At 34.1% G+C, this 19,560-nt stretch overlaps 1 protein-coding gene across 1 annotated transcript in view; it reads right to left on the bottom strand.

Annotated features, from left to right (window-relative positions):
- Window positions 1–378: 378 nt before the first annotated feature.
- LOC110995245 (protein NDNF-like) overlaps window positions 379–19,560 on the bottom strand; it is a 30,431-nt gene continuing 11,249 nt past the window's right edge. Inside the window, exons 2-13 of the mRNA XM_022262313.2 lie at window positions 17,330–17,500; window positions 16,832–16,944; window positions 15,769–15,857; window positions 14,706–14,824; window positions 6,558–6,793; window positions 5,365–5,456; window positions 4,593–4,751; window positions 4,075–4,186; window positions 2,772–2,941; window positions 2,325–2,467; window positions 1,659–1,766; window positions 379–1,197 (exon numbers count right to left, since the gene is read on the bottom strand). Of these exons, the coding sequence (XP_022118005.2) occupies window positions 1,059–1,197; window positions 1,659–1,766; window positions 2,325–2,467; window positions 2,772–2,941; window positions 4,075–4,186; window positions 4,593–4,751; window positions 5,365–5,456; window positions 6,558–6,793; window positions 14,706–14,824; window positions 15,769–15,857; window positions 16,832–16,944; window positions 17,330–17,500 (1,651 nt within the window). The 3' untranslated portion in view covers window positions 379–1,058. The remainder of the gene's footprint in view (window positions 1,198–1,658; window positions 1,767–2,324; window positions 2,468–2,771; window positions 2,942–4,074; window positions 4,187–4,592; window positions 4,752–5,364; window positions 5,457–6,557; window positions 6,794–14,705; window positions 14,825–15,768; window positions 15,858–16,831; window positions 16,945–17,329; window positions 17,501–19,560) is intronic.

The following is a 19,560-nucleotide window of genomic DNA, read 5'->3' as shown; positions in this document are numbered from 1 at the left end:
GTCGGCTAGCAACATCATTGATCATATTATTATGACAATAATTTTAATGTAACAAAAAAAGTGCAATAGTTATAAAGGACAGGACAGATCACAGAATGTCTTATGGGTATTACGAACATTTGTCTTCATTTGATGTAACTGTACCCATATAAATTCAAAAATGTTATTGTGAAAAAAATTATGCTGTATAAATTCGAACTAAGATATTATAGTTTAATTTTAAATGAATTGAGCAGTGTTAGCCAGCTATCTTTATAACTGAATAGTGTTAGCTATAATATGTATGAGTCACAATAAATAAAACATTTGTTGAGATATAAAAATCATTTTATTTTTCTAAATAATAATAGATATTAAAATATTAAATTTTCACGTAAATGTAGTAGGAACTTACAGTTTGTTCAAACATATAACAAATAAATGCCACAATTTAAATAAATACTTAGAATATTATCGTGATACGTAGAAATATGTAATATTTATATAAAAGGTGTAGGCGGGATAACATATGGCAATAAATTATTGTTCAGTTATTTTTAAAAGAATACAATAAAACTAAAATAAAAAAAAAACACATTAATCTAAAGAAAAACTCAATACATTATTTCATGCCTACCGATATAGCATTTTATTGCAAAAGGTACTTTGTAGTATTTAACTATTTAAGTACATACATTTTTAATTACAAAAGCGCGGTTTTATTGACACCTACATGGCACAGGTAAAAATATTAAAGCATTTTTATTTCTAAATATGAATTGTTTAATTGTATCTGGGGCCTGAGACAAATGCATCAGTCGTGATCCACTAATGCCAAACAAGTTTGTATGAAAATGGTCACACATGGATTATAGCTTAGGGCTTTGCTAGCCTAGTTTAGTCTCTGAAATTTGACATATCCGAAGTGTTGCGATTTGTGTGCGAATCGTTTACATATTTTTAGAGATTAATAGCATATTAACGGTGGTGTTGCCCTCTCAAAACACAAAACAGCGACAAAAAATCTTAATTAATTAACTAATACTGATTCACTATTTATGACACACTATTATTAAACATTAATCTTTACACGACGCGTTTGTGTCTGCGTATAACACCTTGTATGGTACCGGACTACCCTTCGTAGATGCGACCACTTGAATTGCATATTTGCGACCGGGCTTTAGACCGAAGACTTTTTGTACTATTGCTCTGGTTCTGGAAATAACACAAAAAAGTAATAAAATATTTTACAGATTAAACACATCAGTGGATTGTTTGCCTACATTTAGGGCAGTAACACATATGGCCTGGGGCTTATTTATACTCAGAAAATGCACTAAGGATCGGCTTACGTGGCACTAGTAACACTCGTTTTGTTACCAAAGCGGTATGATATCCACGGGTTTTAGGTCTGGGCCTCAAAATTGTGTAAACGTTTTATGATTTGTCAATCTATTAGGAAAGTAGGTGATCGCGTGGACGACTTTTGGATCAACGGTTTTGATTTCCTCAGGGGTTCCATTCTCCGTACGGGCTAGTGTTAATAAATAAAAATAAAATCCATTGGTGCGCAGCCGGAGATTGAACCTACGACCTCAAAGATGAGAATCGCACGCTGAAGCCACTAGACCAGCACTACTCTCAAAGTTAGAGCTTCAAGATTCTTATTAACTTACGGCGTTCGTTGCATGTGGCTGATACACTGTGCTTTTGTTGCGAATCTCTTTGACAGTGCGCAGATAAATCCGTCGTTTTGCGATGTTTCACGCGCTATTATGCAATATCTGAAAAGTGTTTATAATATATAATAAAGTCCTCTTGACTACTACGGTCATTATTTTTGCGGCGGCGTCGGTGCAAACCAAATATTAACAAATACTGCTAAATAAAATTTACGAGCTACGTAAAGGAATTACATGAAATAACATTAAAAATAAATATATATTAAGCTTGCACAGTCACATTTTGAAATTGTTTAACAAATAAATGTATTACGTAGTAAGTACTATTTTTGTCACTTTCCGACAAATAGTATTAACACTGACAAAAAGAAATTAACGTTTTTGTTGAAATGGTGTAATTAGAGCGTTTAATATATTTACTTTATTAGCTTAGCCGACTCCCGCCGGGCCCAGATGACTAGAGATAGACGAAAACTAAATTTGTAAGAAGATTTGTCGACTCGAACTTATTATGCCATCTTGACTAAGCCCCCAGGCTCTTTCAAAAGTCGGACAGTCAGCAAGTAAACCATTCTTCCAACCCTTGTTTGGTTAAAGTCATGGATAAACTTGCTATCGTAAGAAGTCCTATAGTGATTATTAAAATTTATTATAATATACCTTATAACGTCAGTGGCATTATGATTCGCTGGGAGAAAGGCCACGTCGACAGATTTGCAAGATCGCCTCGGTCGGAGCTCTCTCACGCCATCTTCCAGCAATTCCGGAGTACTAGCGCCCCATCTTGTAGTGGAAGCTGTCAACTAATTTTGTATTCTTGTTAGTCTGTGATATTATTATTTTTAAACGTTTGGCTGTTACATACGCAAAATAATGCGTGTAGCCGGTGATGCCAACTTGGAAGTTTTACCCCCGAATGTAGGGGAATCAACATGTTCTGGGGTATTTGAAATTGCTTCTAGGGGGAAAATTCTGTGAAAATTCGATTCGTAAATCACGTCATTTTTACGTTTCTTATTTCTTACATATTATTTTATACATGAAGCCACGGCTAGCTTTTTATTATCGAAGTTTAGGCATAAGAAATAGATAACAGAAAACGCTTACCTCTGCAGTAACTGAACCATCTCTATACAATCTATTTGGTATCACACGAACAACATATCGAATTTTAGCTTCTTCAGAACTGGAGTCGAATTGAACGGATCCTTCATCGCTCGTTTCTTGAATTGAAGATCCTAGGATAGGAGCCGGTATGAAGAACTTCGAATGGCTAACTGTGAAAAAAGTTTAACATTTTTCTCAGTTATAGTTATTTATTTCATGATCTGTTTTCGATTATATAGTATTAAGCGTGATTCAGAAACGAAAGTTCCAAATGACGTATCAAAATCCATTACATTTTTGACGTGCGTAAGCTAGTGAGATGATACATTAATACAAGTATATTCCTTATAGGAACTGTCCAAGTTCCTTCAAACGTACTAATTCTGAAAAGACCGGCAATGCACTTGCGAGCTTTCTGCCAATGTGCCAGTGTCCATGGGCGGTGGTATAACTGAACATCAGATGAGCCTCCTGCCCGTTTGCCTCCAGTTACATAAAAATATTTTCATAAAATCTAGAAGTTTTTGATATACCATTTAAGAGGGGAAATATTATTCTAGTGTACTTAGGGACATAGGTATTTGTAATCGGTTTTATTTTAAAAATAATTTTTTATTGTGTTACTATTTCCAACTTTAACAGTAGGGATATAATATCTCTATAGATATAAAATCCTCATGTCACAATGTTAGTTTCCATACTCCTCCGAAACGGTTCGACCGATTCCTATGAAATTTACTATGCATATTTAGTAGGTCTGACTCGGCTACTAATCTTTCGAACCGCTCAGCGATAAGGGGTATCCAGACAAATATATTTTTTAAAAAAATTTCAGACGATTTGTTTTATTTGTTTTTTATTTTTTATGATACTGAGGTTATTCCGGAAAACCGAACAGTTTCTAGGGCAGTATAGCTAAATGATCCATGGTAGATACTAAAAAGATTAGATTATATGTACTAATCACGATGGTAATTGTTTAAACGGATAACAGAATCATTATTAATTTCACAGTTTTAATTAATTGCCTTTGATTAAAATATGCAATAATGCTACGAAATTGGTATTTCGTTCCATCATGGCTCAGCGCTGGTTTAATTTGTCAATACACTTAACGTTAAATTATTAATTAAATTTATAATAATTATCATACAAGAACTGATTTAATAACCAAGTGATTCTACCATACGTCATTGCTGACTATTTCATAAGCCAGTCGAGAAACAAGTAAAAAATATCATAACTTTTTTTTTTAGTAAAGAGGTTTTAAATAAAAAGTATTTGTATAAAGCAAAAGCTATACCTATATCTTTGATGGCATAAAGACGTTTTCCTTTAACAATTACTTCAACGTCGACTGATCCTCCACACGTAGTCAGGGACAGCCACATGCCGCTTCCAAAGCCCACTCCAGTCTGAAATAATGGTCACAATTAATTAATTCTAAAGTTAATCATTATAAATATAATGGATGTTGTCCTGCATAATATTTCATGCGATTAAAAAAGTTATGTAAGTACCGATTGCAGCGCCATCTGCCGGGCTGATTTATGAATCTAAACCATCCAGGCATCGTTTTTTGTATGCGTTTGGGTGTAGACCCAAACGCATGTAAAAAAACATTCAAATCGGTCCAGCTGTTAAAGAGGAGTTTAATAACATACACACATACAGTACATAAAACTGCACTCGGTGTGCAAATTTAATTGAAATCGGTTAAGTAGTTTAGCGGATTAACAACGTGACGAGTAATTTATATATATTACGATTCAAAAGCTTAACAAATATGTATTTCGCTAGTTTTATATAATAGTATCTTACTTTAAAATAATACACAGTTTTCCCGCGGATATCTGTTTTGAGTGGCACATTTTCTTTCAACCGTTTCGCAGTGGACGTTCTCGGTCGCACGCTACCTGTTGCTAGAAGAGATCCAGCCCTCCGGTCTCTTCCTATGCCAAATATGCTTACATAGTAGGTCTGAAATAAGACTATTATTAAATTAAGGTAAAGGAGAAGAACCAAAAAGCACTTAGCTATAAAGAAAAAAATAACTTTGTAAATATGGTTGTAAGCTTAAGTATTAATTATATTATTCTATTCAGCTTAGTGTGTGATTAAAGTGTTAGTCTGTAATTGGGTCTACATCTAACAGTGCTAAGTAAGTTTAAATATGTAAGTTAAGGTGCTAATGTTGGCTGACCTTTGTAAATAAAAAAAAAATGTAAGTACATAGATATAACAGTCCATCACGGTTTTATCTGTAGTCAATACTCATATACCATTTAGGGATGCATCGATACGCTTTTTTCCGATACCGATGTCGATACCATCATAGAAATATCGCCAATACCGATACCAACGCTTATTGAATTAAAATTTAATTAATGTAAAATACATCAAGTTTATTATAAAATACACTCACAATCCTTGAAAAAGATTAAAGGTTTAGTTATTAAAATTCAGAATTAAGAGTAATAATTAAAATATTATAAAATGAATCACTGTTAATTATTAAAATTAACATTTATATTATATTTTTAATTCTATATTATGTTATCTGTCTAAAAGCTATATAAGAGCTATAATATACCGTGCTGGGGTCCAAGTTTTCTATGAGATGATGAGTTCTGTCGCCGACGCAGGCGATCATGGGATCATCACTGGACACCCTTGTGCTGCGACCTGCATATTTATTTATAATAAACCAATATTATTCTTATCCCCAGGAAAACAGAAGATGCGGTTGCAATCAGAATAATTGTACCAACATATTGTAAGAGCTAATGATTCTTAGTTACTAGAAAACTAAACACTTCAATAATTACTTGATTTACTTAATTCACTTCACTGACTTTTCGTAAACTGTATAACTTCAGACTTATATCAAGAAATTGCCAGTGCGCATCTGTCACAATTCGTAAACAACTGGACGAGTCAAATGAGCAACTATTGCTCATGCGCACTTCTAGTAAGATTCTTACGAATATGATTATTTTTTTTAGAATTTCATTAAATAAATATTAATAGCTAACAATATGTAAGTTGCAGATGATGACATTTCATTATTTTATAATACAAAAGGTATTTTTTTTAAGTTCTTGTTAATTTATTAATAGGCTGGTATAGGGAGAGAGATACAACAATAATTATACAAGCCCCAAAAAATATTCATAACAATATTTTAATGTCTGGCTCCTGGGAGAATTTTTCGGCTTCCTTGCCAATTTTTGCACACAAACAATGCGAAAAATGGCAACATTTGCATTTGCATCTAAGAAAAAGCAATTGCTGCAAAAGCTCTCTATGTACCAGTGTACCTGGACCCAGTGGTCCAGGTACATTTATAATCCATTCGTTACTGCTGTCGACCATCCTACTTCGAGGAGATGTCAATTCGTATACAACCGAAAGAGTCAAATGAGCAACTATTGCACATGGGAACTATTTAACATTTAATTATTTATTTAACAGTTTGGTGCTTTTTTTCTTAGACAATCCATCCTCTCCATCTCGACGACTGTCGTTCTACAACACAGCGGTTTTAAGGGCACTTCTGACCTCAACACTTACACCTCTTTTTTAAAACAGCTGCCATACAACTTAGGGACCTTCAGTAAGCGTACCATTACCTGAAAGGTTGGCAACACACACGCTAGCGCCGGGCGTTTCAGTTGCGTTGCCCATGGGCGCCGGTAATCACCCCCCGTACCAATGTAAAATTTCCTAAAAATGTTTTCCTTCCTACTTTTGTGGTGTGGTTTAGGATGAATTTTTTTTACTTACCAAACTTCTTCCTTCGAAACACGTTCTTGAAGTTCCCTTCAAATATGTCAAATCTGTCAATCTCTATAGAGTTTTCGGAGTCACGCGATGTATTGTATCGGGTTTTGCGAGTTTCATTTGGTTCTTGATACCGCCTGTTACAGACACTCGTATCGTACTGGGCTGCGCACAGGGAAGTGTAGTTCTTCCTGTGGGATGCCACTACGCAGTATGACGTCACATGGGGATCTATTGGACTGAAAAAAGTTAACACATTACTTAATGTGAGCACTTACTCATTCCTCGGACCCGAGTGGAGCGAGTTCATAGTTGCAAAAAAAACAAAAAATATTTTTTTAAATAAAAATTATAATAGATACCTATACATTTATTTATATTTTCAAACATTCTTAACATGTTTACTTTATCAAAATTCGCCCCACAAAAAGTTATGGTTTTATTACTTTGTATCCATTGTTTAAGCATTCAGTGTGCTAAGTAGGGCATAATAGGGCACCAGACTTAAGTTCTAGTAAATAAACTCCCTTTTTATAAAGTGACACTACCCTGCTGCCTAGATCTGCCTGATCTCATGCTTAGTATGCTACTACGTCCCCTACGATCCTTAAAAAGTAGTATTAAATCCTTGTTAAATATACTTTTTTGTAAATTGGAGCAAATAAATCTGAAGGATAAGTTTCATTTAAATGTTTTTGTTCAAAAGAGTTTTGAATTTATTCAGTGATCATTTCGCTTGGGAGTTGTAAAAACGAATACATTTTCCATATAAGGAGTAGTTTCTTCTGAAGCCTGGTGGGTTGTACGCTTATTATTACTGTGTTTAAAAAGCTATCAAATTAACTGTATCGGATAAAGAATTTTGTCAATCCTATTGAATTACATTAATGGTAAGATGATTCTTCCGTATATAGACTTTACTATTTAGTTAAAAAAGTTGCAAAAACTTGCTTCAGCTATGAGCGAGGGACATATTCTCATGTATAGATAACGATCATACATATCTAGCAACACATTTCTATCGAAAGATTGTCACTTTATATTTCATTATTAGTTAATTAACTAAAGGTTAGTTACGTTTTATAAATTAAATAAACCAGTGGCGCTACAACCATTTTAGCTCTGGGCCTCAGATTTGTGAATCTGTTTCATGATTATCTGTAAATAAGCATATAGGTTGCTCTGTCTGATATACGCGATTAACTTTTTGGGTCTAAGGCAAGCCCGTTTCCTCAGTATGTTTCCCTTCACCGTTCGAACGAATTTAAAATGTGCACATAGAAAGAAAAAATATTGGTGCACAGTTGGAAATCAAACCTACGACCTCATTCTCCCTCGTGGGATAAGCATGCGACTCTCGCGGGAAGAGATCCTACTAGGCCATCATTGCAAAGTTTGTTCTTAAGTTATATACCAACAAAGTAATAAAATTTTTATGATATGATTTATTAAAGTAAAAAAAAATGGAGTAATACATAACCTTTACTTTTTAAGTCAGTCAAAATAATTATCAAAGGTAGCCTTCATTTTAAATTACATACCAATTAACTTGAATCCCACACGTAGTGGATAACACTATTCATATACATCAACTTAAAGTCAGAACCGAATACGGTCGCAAAAATATAACCTATTTCGGGCGGGTCTACTACAGTTAGCCTCATGAGATACGGGAAATAGAAGCAGTAACTTATGAGGTACGAGAAGTAGTTGCAGCAACCATTTTGAATATGCCTGCAAAGGTTTTTGCTATACAATAATAGCATACGACGATGATGTGATATTGTACTTTGTATGTTCTTAATACTTTTAAAATGTAATTGACCTGTATTTAATGAGAATAAAATTCTATAAACCTAAATATAGAGTTCCATATAAGTGCACTAACTTTATGTAACGCGTTTAAGTATTAACACAAATCGTCTCCCCTAGGCAATAATTGCTAGAATTAAAACAGAGGATACGTACACTTTTATGAGCAATTCAAAAGATTAATTAACGAATAAACGGTACAAATGCATTCCTATTAACCAGTTAAAGTGAGAGAATCGAGGCAATTTATTAAATTGTAATTATTATAATAGCGGCCATATACACCAGGTAATCATTACAATTAATAACGACTAATTAGAGAGTGAATCAGAAAAACACATCCGCAAAAGGAGTTATTGGTCTAGGCGATTATCGAACAGTTAGTGGAAAAAGTCGCACGCGCACAGAATAGTCACCCATCAAGTCCAGTTAAGTTATATGGTTAAGTTATCAAGAAAGCGGCATCCTATAAGAACTTGCTATTAAATTAATTAATATCACTACTTTTTAAATTCTAGTAGCGAACAGTAATAAAGCAGATGTTTTAATAGCTTTTTAATGGTTTGAGAAGAGTGGCTTTAGCTTCTCATCCCCGAGGCCGTGGATTCTATCCAATGTTTTAATGGTTTAAAATTCTATCAAATTCTTTGTACGCATTTAACATTCGCTCGAACGGTGAAGGAAAATATCATGAGGAAACCGGCTTGGCTTAGGCCCAAGTCAGCGGCGTGCGTCAGGAACTGAAGGCTGATCATCTACTTATCTATGAGATGGAGATGATGAGAAATATAGAAATACAAAAAATTACATTAACTTTATATGTATATCGGTATTTATAAATCGGGTAAATGCAAGTCACTACAATGTATAAACTCGATATACGCAAAAACGACCGAACTGATTTTTATATGGTTTCAGCAATAGATAATGTCATATCCAAGGAAAGTATAGGTGTATAATTTAACATCTGTTTATGTAAATTATTTTATATATAACGAAAAATGTTAAACAGAAATCGGAATTGTGAAAAAGAGCTGCGAGCGAAACACAAGAATACTGTAATTATAAAGGAGGTTATATATATACTTGACAGATATACAATACTTTTTACAAGGTATTGAAATAATTAAATAAATAAAAAAACGTGTGTACTTATTTACCCCGCCCGGTACACGGCACCGCTGAAGTCGGATGCTACCCACTTTGGGGCTTGCGGCTTTAGCCTTAGCGACTTTGCTGCATTATAATTTTTTTTTAATTCCACCTGCAATCAGCCTCTTGGCTTTTATCAGACTTGAGATACATAGGGGCAGTTAGGGAGCGCAAATTCAACAGTTTTTCCACTCCCTCCGTAACACTCCGTAGATTGTCAAACTGCGGCAAGTTTCGACCTTTTCAGCCGATAAACGGTGTCCGTTGTTTCCAAGAGGCCTGAAGGTAGAGGGGTTGACGTGTTGCTGAAGTCTCATATTGTAATGAACGGTTGATCGTTTAATGTCTTCCTCGACAGTGGCAATTCCCAAATATTTAATTTTTTTTTTGAATTATCATTTAGCCGGTCGATTTTAGCCGCTCTGCAATAAACGTTCGGCTTTAGTCGTCCGTGCAAAACGGAAAAAAAGATCATCTGATGATATCGCCGCCAATAGATACTAAAGAACTCGCGAGTGCATTGCCGTCCTTGAATAGGTACGCTCTTTACTTGAAGAACCCTAAGTTTTATTGGCTCGAGAAAACCTTAAAAAACACTCATTTGTCGGACAGACTTCGTGGAGATACGGGTGATATTTCCTATTTGACCTCAACGTCCGATCATGAAACTAGGTAATGCGAACAACTCTTAACCCTTTTCGTGGTAAATGCAGTAGAATACGCAGAAACCCCAAATATCTTCGCAACGCCACGAGATCAAACTGCTTGGAATGTGACTGGTCTTCCATGGTTCGAATCGCTATTCGTTACGGTCAAATGGAATAGATGGTATTTTGAAGCTACAGGTCAGTATTCCATGTGGCGGCCTCTATTAACCTTGTTAAAAAGTTAGTTACACGATACATTTATAAAATTAATTAAAATCTGTGCCCCGTTATTATGTTTCGAATTAAATCCCATTCGCAATTATTGTATCAGTGTACAGCGCGTGCATAAATCCTTTGCTATTTTCGTACTAAAAAATAATTAACATAAGACATTAATTCCCTTATCAACAATCGAACAGAAACTCGTATTATAATATTTAGTTTAGCAACGCGGTTGCGCGCGCAATCTTTAAATGTATCAAATGAATGACAGTGACAGTTTTTTTTGACAGTCGATTATCTCACAGATTAAATGCCTAATTTAAGCAAAAGAAAGACTATGATTTCAGTCTATGGTTTACATTTTTGGTTAACCAGAGACTAAGATAGTAATTAAGTAAAAAACCAGTATTTATTCATCTTATTACATAACCCCAACATTAGTATCAAATCTTCCATTTTCCAAAAGGAGACTTTATTTCTTAAACCTTCTGGTGGGTTTGTCTCCCGCCTGGGCCCCAGCGAATATCCGGTGTAATTGGAGCTCACATCGGACATTGGCTAGCAGACGCCGATTCGCTCATAAATATCCTCATGATATTAGCAGGACTCGCGTTACCTCTTGTGCTTTTCATCTTATTGACATATTTGACAATTCTATTGCAGAGTTTATCCTGCTGCGACGAAGATCCAGTTCGTGAGAATGAAACACATACAAAACATAATTTAATTATTTGTCATAACACAAATTAAAAACATTGTTGCCTAAATGAGGTTGCTAATGATATTGCACTTTTAGTCTTTATTTCAATAGACGTAATAATACTGCAAATTTTATAAAGAAACCACAGACAAACAAACCGTAGCACCATAGGTATATACGAGAAGCGTAAAATCGATTAATTCCAAACATGCTCAGGCAAAAAGTTGAAAGAATCATCCTTGCCTCTTTATTATCTGGGCAAGTTCCTACCTAGATACGGATTCCATATAAACATGTTACGAATTTAAATGTTGGTAATTATCGTTAAAGTTGTTTTTTTATTTGTACCAAATATCTTAGGGCATGCTTTTGAAATAAGCTTTAGCTTAGAAATATTCTATAACACAAATTATGTTATTAAATTTGGCAAAGTTTTAATATTTTAGAGGATCTAAACGATTCTTCTTCACCAGTGTACCGCAGACTGATTGGAAAGCGTCAGTGATTTAGTTGTGTACATGCTATTAGCCGTTGGTATAACTTTGTTAGCGCGATATAGGCTATGACGTCATTATTTCACCTTTCATAAAAACTTTTTTGTCAAAAAAACATAACATTTTGTTTTATTTTGGGTCGGTCGTATATTTTTAATACCGTGAGTGTGTAATTTTTTAACAATTACCCCCAGTTTTCGCGATATTAGGGCAGTGAAAATCCTCACCACTCATTAATTAAAATAATAATTCAAATCGGTTGTTGTATGGATATGTTTAGATATATTATGTAAAATGAAACACTTTGTTTGAAGCAGGGTGACATCTGGCCTTAGCTGTTTTAAAGATGAGCTTATAACTAAGATAATATTAGGGGTAGTGGGATTGCAACGCTGGATTAACAATAAACTAACTTGACTAATTGGAGAGTTCGTATATCTAAGACACTTATGTTATTGAAATTATGAGTGTGGAAAAAACTAAGGGGCTCATTTTGGCTTTAAAGGTTTATGCTTACAATATTGTTTACGCGTCTAATTATTAACTTAATAACTTATTAACTTAATAACTTATTAACTTAGTAACTTAACTAATATTACATACTGTGTATTTGTGAGTCTGTTGACTGTTTTATAATAAAAAAAAATCTATTCAGTCTTTGGCTATGGTACTCTTGAGTAGGTTTTCCAAGTTATTCAAAAACTACCAAAAACTACTATAAAAACTCACATTTGTCTACCGTCCTCTTTCCATAAACTACTCGAAGTGATGTAGAATTCCGATTAACTCTCGGAGTAATTTTATCGTTTATAAAATCTACGCGTGGCTATGATACAGGTTAATACGGCACAAATATGTTAGGAATGCAGATAATCTTCACGTTACAATGTAATTGAAATGAGTAGACAATCAGTAGTTATTACTGGGCAATTACTATTTTTATTTTTAATCTCGTATACCAAGTCATATCTTATAGGCTGGTTACTCGCGATATTTCATTAAAGGAAGCGTTTTTATCCCTGCGCTTCATCTAAGACTGATCTTAGTCTAACTGCTTAGGAAATAATGGTGTTGCAGTGAGTGTGTGCAATACTTTTTTTTTTAATAGGGCCCAAGCAGTAGGCTTATCTGACCTTAATAACGGCGATGCATACAGATTAATAAAAACTGTTTTCAAAAATTGTATTCTATCTTTGTAGAAAAAAGACACTAACAATAATAAAAGGCATTTATTACATTGAAAGTTTTACAAGAACGCATTATTAATTTAAGCTTATTTGTAAATATACAAAAAGCTAAAGTGTTGACTATAGCTAGGTGTCGGTTTTTTTGTGACGGCGCGCATCGTAAAAAGTTAATCTCATCATTTTTCCTTTACGCGACAAAAAAATTATAACTTCAAAAAACCCCTCATAGCTCATACTAATTGACAGGTGTATATCTATTCATAACCCAGTTACGTAGTTATTAATATCATCTGAAAAGCAAATTTTCTGCTAATATCGCAATGTTAACACGTCTTAAGCAATTATTACCAAAAAGGGCTTGTGGCGAACACAGAAAGCTTGATCGGCTAAACATCGCGTAGATTTTATAAACCTAAGTTCACAGTTGTTTAATTGTAATTGCAATTGTGACTTAACGCAAAGAGATAGAGCAAGATTTGAAAGCACGAATAACAAAATACTTTTTGAGGTATGTCAACGTCAGATGTCAACTGTCAGACTTAGCTTTAGTCTCGTTTCTGATATAAAACAATTTACGGCCCTTTTGATGATAGATTAAATATGGCAAATATTTTATTATTTTATATACCCGGAGATATAAATATGAAATGATAATAAAATGAATAAATAAATATGAAGAGATAAAAATAGGAAAAACTAACACAATTAAATTTAGGATACAAATTTAATTACTAACAAAACTAACACTAGTATGTAAGTAAACTTAATTAATGTAACTTGTTCTGCTGTAAGAATTAAAAGGCTTTTTTATTTTTTATTTTATTATTTATTATTATATACCCGGAGATTGTAGTTGACTTAAATGACATTAAAGTGATATCCATGAATATTTCTGGCGTCATCTTTTCCCCCTTAGTAATATTTAAAATGGCGCGATGTATAAAAATTGGCCAACCTTATATTATATATTTAAATTCTTTTCTAAAATAACATTTTGTTTCAAAATAAACAAATGTTCGTAAAATGTGTTATTTTTATAGTTAGTATTAATCCGTTGAAGTAGATGCAAACACAAACATTATAAAATTTAAAAAAATAATAATTAGACTTAGACTAGTCTGAAAAATGTCAAACAAACCACAGAATATATAATTATAGGCATATACAACAGATTATAAACCCAAAAGATAGTACCCAGTGTAAACGGCGCCTTGTTAAGTCATATCGTGCCCATGTATGGAGTATCATAAATTCATCTATACATGTGACGAACTCAAGACAGCATGGATTTATGGTTTGTGAGAGTATAACGGTCCTAACTTGACAGGTTTTTACGTCGTAGTCCAGTTATGATATGAATTAAATGCAATTAATTTAGAGAAAATGCCGCATGATTTTCTGATGAGATTTATGATTAGTACAAAGAAAAGAGTTAAAAGTTAAATTCTTTGAAAATACTATATATATACGTAATTGAAAGAGTGAAGTCAGGGCGACATTCCAGTTAAAACTTTAGCTTTAGATACTTTGGTATTAGACGTATGCGTACCATTTTGTAGGGTTTATATAAAGTACAAAAACACATTTGGTCTCAAATTTCAAAAGGCCTAACATATTAATATCCGTTTCCGTGGGTATTTTTGGTACACGTAGCCTTCCTAAATGTTTGAGCTAACGTCGGCTTAAGTTTTTACTTAATGGGCCAGTATTTGTGGACTGGTGTCTCAGGGTTTGAAAAAACCCACGTTCAATGGAATCACAATATTAAAGAAGTTTTGATATCTTTTATATATAACAGCCGGATCCTGTCAGGTTTATCCGGCGTTAACGATATTATAAGATGACTCACAGTAGGTGGTTTTTGTGTATTGTCTAAGAATCTATATTACAAACTAGTGAGATCAAAATTTACTGTAAATTATAAATGTTGTTAGTACCTTGGGTCCCAGTTAGCTGAAAGCCTTCGCCGAGATCGCGTGCGTAGCCGCATACGAACGAGCCGTGGAGCCTCCCCCCTTATGCTGACGGCCGCAGCGCCCCCCTTTGACGAGAATAACTGAAAAATCAATAACGTTACTAAATTTTAATCCTAGGTTACTTACTTAGTAATTAGCTTTAAATTACACGATTGATGCTGATTTATTATTGAAGTGTAACTTCTTTATCGGCGTTGAAAATTTTTTTACCGCCACACTTTTCGGTTATGCGTCACAATTTTCAGTTACACGTAACACTTTTCCGTTACGCGTCATCTTTTTCTTGTCACTGCCACGGTTGATTCAAAGAGACGAAGTCATACATAACAAAAATACATAATAACGCTAACAATGATACTAATAATTCTATTACAATTCATGAAATTCTAATTCTGTAAAAATTCGTTAATTTATTTTCATAATTAGTTTATATGTAGGTTTTTGATTTAATTTATAAATTCTCTAATTTAACTTTATTTAACCAATTTATGTAAAGTTGAATATAGTGCACATTTTGAAAAAAATAAGCTCAGAAGTTTCACTTCTTACGTGTGTACACTAGTACACGAACACATTTTATTAAAAAGTAGTCGCCATTGATTAATCAGAATTGTAGATAAGAATGGATGCTTAACTTTGTCCAATGATTTTATGATTTCGCTTTGTGAAACTACAGGAAAGTAGGTTTTAGGCCATTTTAAGAATTATGCTTATAGCACATCACCCGTTTCTGTTATTATGTTTATTGTTTAGCTTGGAGTCGAATTGATAAATTTCGAGTTACAGGTTAATTTGGTAGCATATTTCTTTTGTTTTGTACCTCTGAAATATACCTAAACTTTAACCTATTCCATCATATACGAAGACATAGCCGTGATAAAAGGGTTATATTATGTCTCTTCATCGTAAAGTATCTTTTAGTTTGGTTAACATTAGTTTAAACATAAAAAGATATATATTTTTAACTTGATTTATCGTGTTATAAATCTATAAGCAATGTTAATTTAGTTTATTACCATATTACCTGTAATATATACCGATCTTCATTTTTTATCACCGCAGACAATGTGCTGATATCACCTCCGCTACTTTCTTGTAGAAGGTCCAATTGATCTGTTGAGAACACTTCAAGTTGAAAAGCAGCGTTGTATAAAATAGCTATTATTTAGTTCTTAGAAATTGTGGTTAATATTTGGTTTAATTTATTGGTTATGTTAGGTGAGCAGTGTTGGCCTAGTGGCTTCAGCGTGCGACTCTCATACCTCAGGTCGTAGGTTCGATCCCCGGCTGTGAACCATTAGTTTCTTTCTATGTACGCATTTAACATTTGCTCGAACCATGAAGAAAAACATCGTGAGGAAACCGACTGGTCTTCGACACAAAAAGTCGACGGCGTGTTTCAGTCACTGGACGCTGATCACTTTAGATTTAAAAGCCTATTAGATTAAAAAATGATCATGAAACAGATTCAGAAATCTGAGGCCAAGACCTAAAGAGGTTGTAGCGCCACTGATTTTTTTAAGTTAGGTTTGGCTTGAATTCTTAATATAAATAATCGTGCGTCTTTAAACATAAAGAAAGAAATTTCTTGAACAACCGTCAAAAAACGCCCTCGACATCTTGATTTCCCCTGAATTTGGGGGGAAAATCCCAATTTGGTATCACTGATAGCGGATATCTGATAGTTCCAATAAAAATATCTTTGGATTTTCGTTTATGTTCTAAGTATGACTGTTAAGTTGATATTCTAAGGGTCTGTTTCACAATGTCCGGATAAGTTCCAAATAAGCTATTTATCACTTACTTGTAGGATAAACAGTATTTTTGTGTTTCACGACTGTCAATTAGCGCCATTTGTCATGAAATGCCAAGTATCTTATTCGGAACTTTTATATTTCGAATAATTTATGTGTTGCATAGCTATTTGGCACTATATCCATACATTGTGAAACAGGCCCTAAATGTTTTTGTTTATATGATAATAATAAACTGTGTTCTACTTACATTTTGTTAATAGCAATTTGAAATAACAATAAAATTGTTAAATTGGACTAAATTTTCTTTATCGATAAATATATCCAACCTACCGTCTGAACCTTGGAAATGTCCTCTATAGAGAGCCCAATGAAAATCTCTGGAGCAGGGGCTCACTGTGATGTACACCGTTGATTGAATTAATTGTGTTGTGTTTAGCTCCAAACTGCAAGGAAGAAATTAGACATAAAATATGTAAGTTGTTGTTACAACTACCGCAGATAGACACGGCTGGTGATATGTTCAAGGCATAAAATCGTGAGGCCAGCTAGACATTGCAATGATGGCGGGAAAAAGATCATGGGATAAATTTAAGTTATATTATAAGTCTACTAGGGGACTTCTAGCCGTTTGCGCAAAGTAGGAGACTGGGAATTTGATTCCCAAATTAAAGAAGCTAGATAAGCTAGAAGCTTGCAAATTAGTTGTTTTACTCTAGAATATGGAACACAGGTGAGAGGGGAGCCATCGCACACTTCAAAGAAAACGTCAAATTTGTTTTCTATTAGGTAGAACCGCAATTCAGCTATGACGTTATTTTTGTTACGTACTTTCTGGTCTCTCCTTCATCCAATCTGTAGACGGTTTGATTGTCCATCGGCAGCCACTCAACCGCTCTGGATTCATGCCTGGTAACCAACACACTTGGAGCTGCAAAGCCGGCACCAGAAGCTTCGAGTATGATCAGCATGAATATACGAACTGCTAGCCGCTTGATTGTTCTGCAAATAAATAATAATTTAATTAATTTCTTACGAATAGTTATGTAAGTTGCAAATAAATATATATGTATTGGTGCCCAGCATAGAGCAGTGTTGACCCAGTGGCTTTAACTAGTCTCATCCTTGAGGTCGCAGGTAGGACACCAGCAGAGCAGCAATGAATTTTCTTTCTATATGCGCCTTCAATATTTGCTCAAAAGGTAAAGGAGAACATTGAGAAACCCGGCTTGCCTTAGACTGTCGTGTGTCAGTAATAGGAGGCTGATCACCTCCTTGCCTATTACATTGACAAATGATCATGAGGAAAAAAGAACTAAAAAAACATGTGTGTACTTATGTACATGCGTTTTTTTTATAGAACCGGGGGCAAACGGGCAGGAGGCTCACCAGATGATAAGTGATACCGCCGCCCATGGACACTCACAATGCCGGAGGGCTCGCGAATGCGTTGCCGTTATAGGAACTAGTACGTTATATGTTATACTTCTTTGGCGTGACAAAATAACGATCTTTTCAAAAAAAAAAAATATCTTTCGCCTTATTTTACGTTTGTAGAAAAAACTATACTAACAGTAGAGAACACTAAAATGTTGACTATAGCTAACTTCAGGGAGTCGGTTTTTTGTGACAGTGTGCGCGCGCATCGTTAAAATTAACTGTTATCATTTTTCCCTCACGCGCCAAAAGAAGTATAACTTGAAAAAAGGTTCTATCTTATTTATTTTTTATTTGTATCCAGTCGGATTTTAAACACAACAACATGAATCTTCTATCTCAATACGTAAATGTATGTAAAATACATGTAGTATGAGTGGAATAATATCGAATTGGATACTAAAATAATATTGTGCGGAAAACCGCAAGTATCCAATCATTGTTTGTGATTATAATGATTGCATTTATAGTAACCATGATTTCTATTCTATGAAAGCATTTGTTCCGAATTTCAACACAGATTATAAGGTGTTAAAATATTTGACACATTCTTTTAAAATTACATTGATTGGAAATTTTTCAATTGAATTGACGTCAGGCCGATAGCGAAAGTGTTAGTTTACACCTGTATTTTTTTTTATTTTAAGGTTAAGTTACTAGGCTAGTCTTTAAGCTTTTTTTTATAGAACAACTGGCAATGTTATGACAAACTCTAAGTATTAAATAGAGAAAAATTCTCAAAACAACCCAAAAAATTTCATTCTGGAAAACCGAACATTCTCTGAGGCAGCGTAGCAAAATGTTATATGTTGGTATGTACTAAAAAGGTAGGCTACGTAAAATCACATTATGGAGAATCGAAGTTCGCAGGGGCAGATACATATAATGTTGGTCATATATTTAAGGAAGGGTTTTCAATAGTATGATTAATTATTTCAAATGGTTTGTACTACATACAAACTATTCGAACGGGAAAGTTATTATTGCTTAAAATTCACACCTAGTATTTTCAATTCCAAGCACGTCGCCGAGCGCCAAAACCCGTGCAAACATTAATTATCAATTTTCTAATACTGAGGCGCAGGCTACTAAACGGAACAAGCTGATACTTTTTATTATTATTAAGCCTTTGTTGCTGACACCCAGTATAATATATTAACACTTATTTATGTTACATAAACACACACCACTTTGTGGAACCAGCTGCCGACTGAAGTATTTCCGAACCAATTCGACTTAGGGTCCATCAAAAAAAGAGCGTATTCTTAAAAGGCTGGCAACGCCCTCGCGAGCCCTCTGGCATTGAGAGTGTCCATGGGCGGCGGTATCACTTAACATCAGGTGAGCCTCCTGCTAGTTTGACCCTTGTTCTATAAAAAAAAAATAAAAAAACTAATCTTAATACATATATATAAATCTCCTGTCACGATGTTTCACACCGTGAGCTATCCTATCTCGTAAGTTCGACCAGACTTAAGAGATAGGATAGCTTAGATCTTTAATTCAATTTACCAATTCTCAATAAATACCTTTAACAATACTAACAGATGGCGCTGTGTTAAAAGTACCAATGTTTCACATAAGTTCTACCGTTTCCCTTGAATAGTTTACTACTATGTAATATG

The sequence above is a fragment of the Pieris rapae genome, chromosome 21 (genome assembly GCF_905147795.1).
Source record: "Pieris rapae chromosome 21, ilPieRapa1.1, whole genome shotgun sequence".
NCBI lineage: Eukaryota > Metazoa > Arthropoda > Insecta > Lepidoptera > Pieridae > Pieris > Pieris rapae.
The sequence above is the reverse complement of the archived record's forward strand: the minus strand, read 5'-3'. Positions and strand labels throughout refer to the sequence as shown.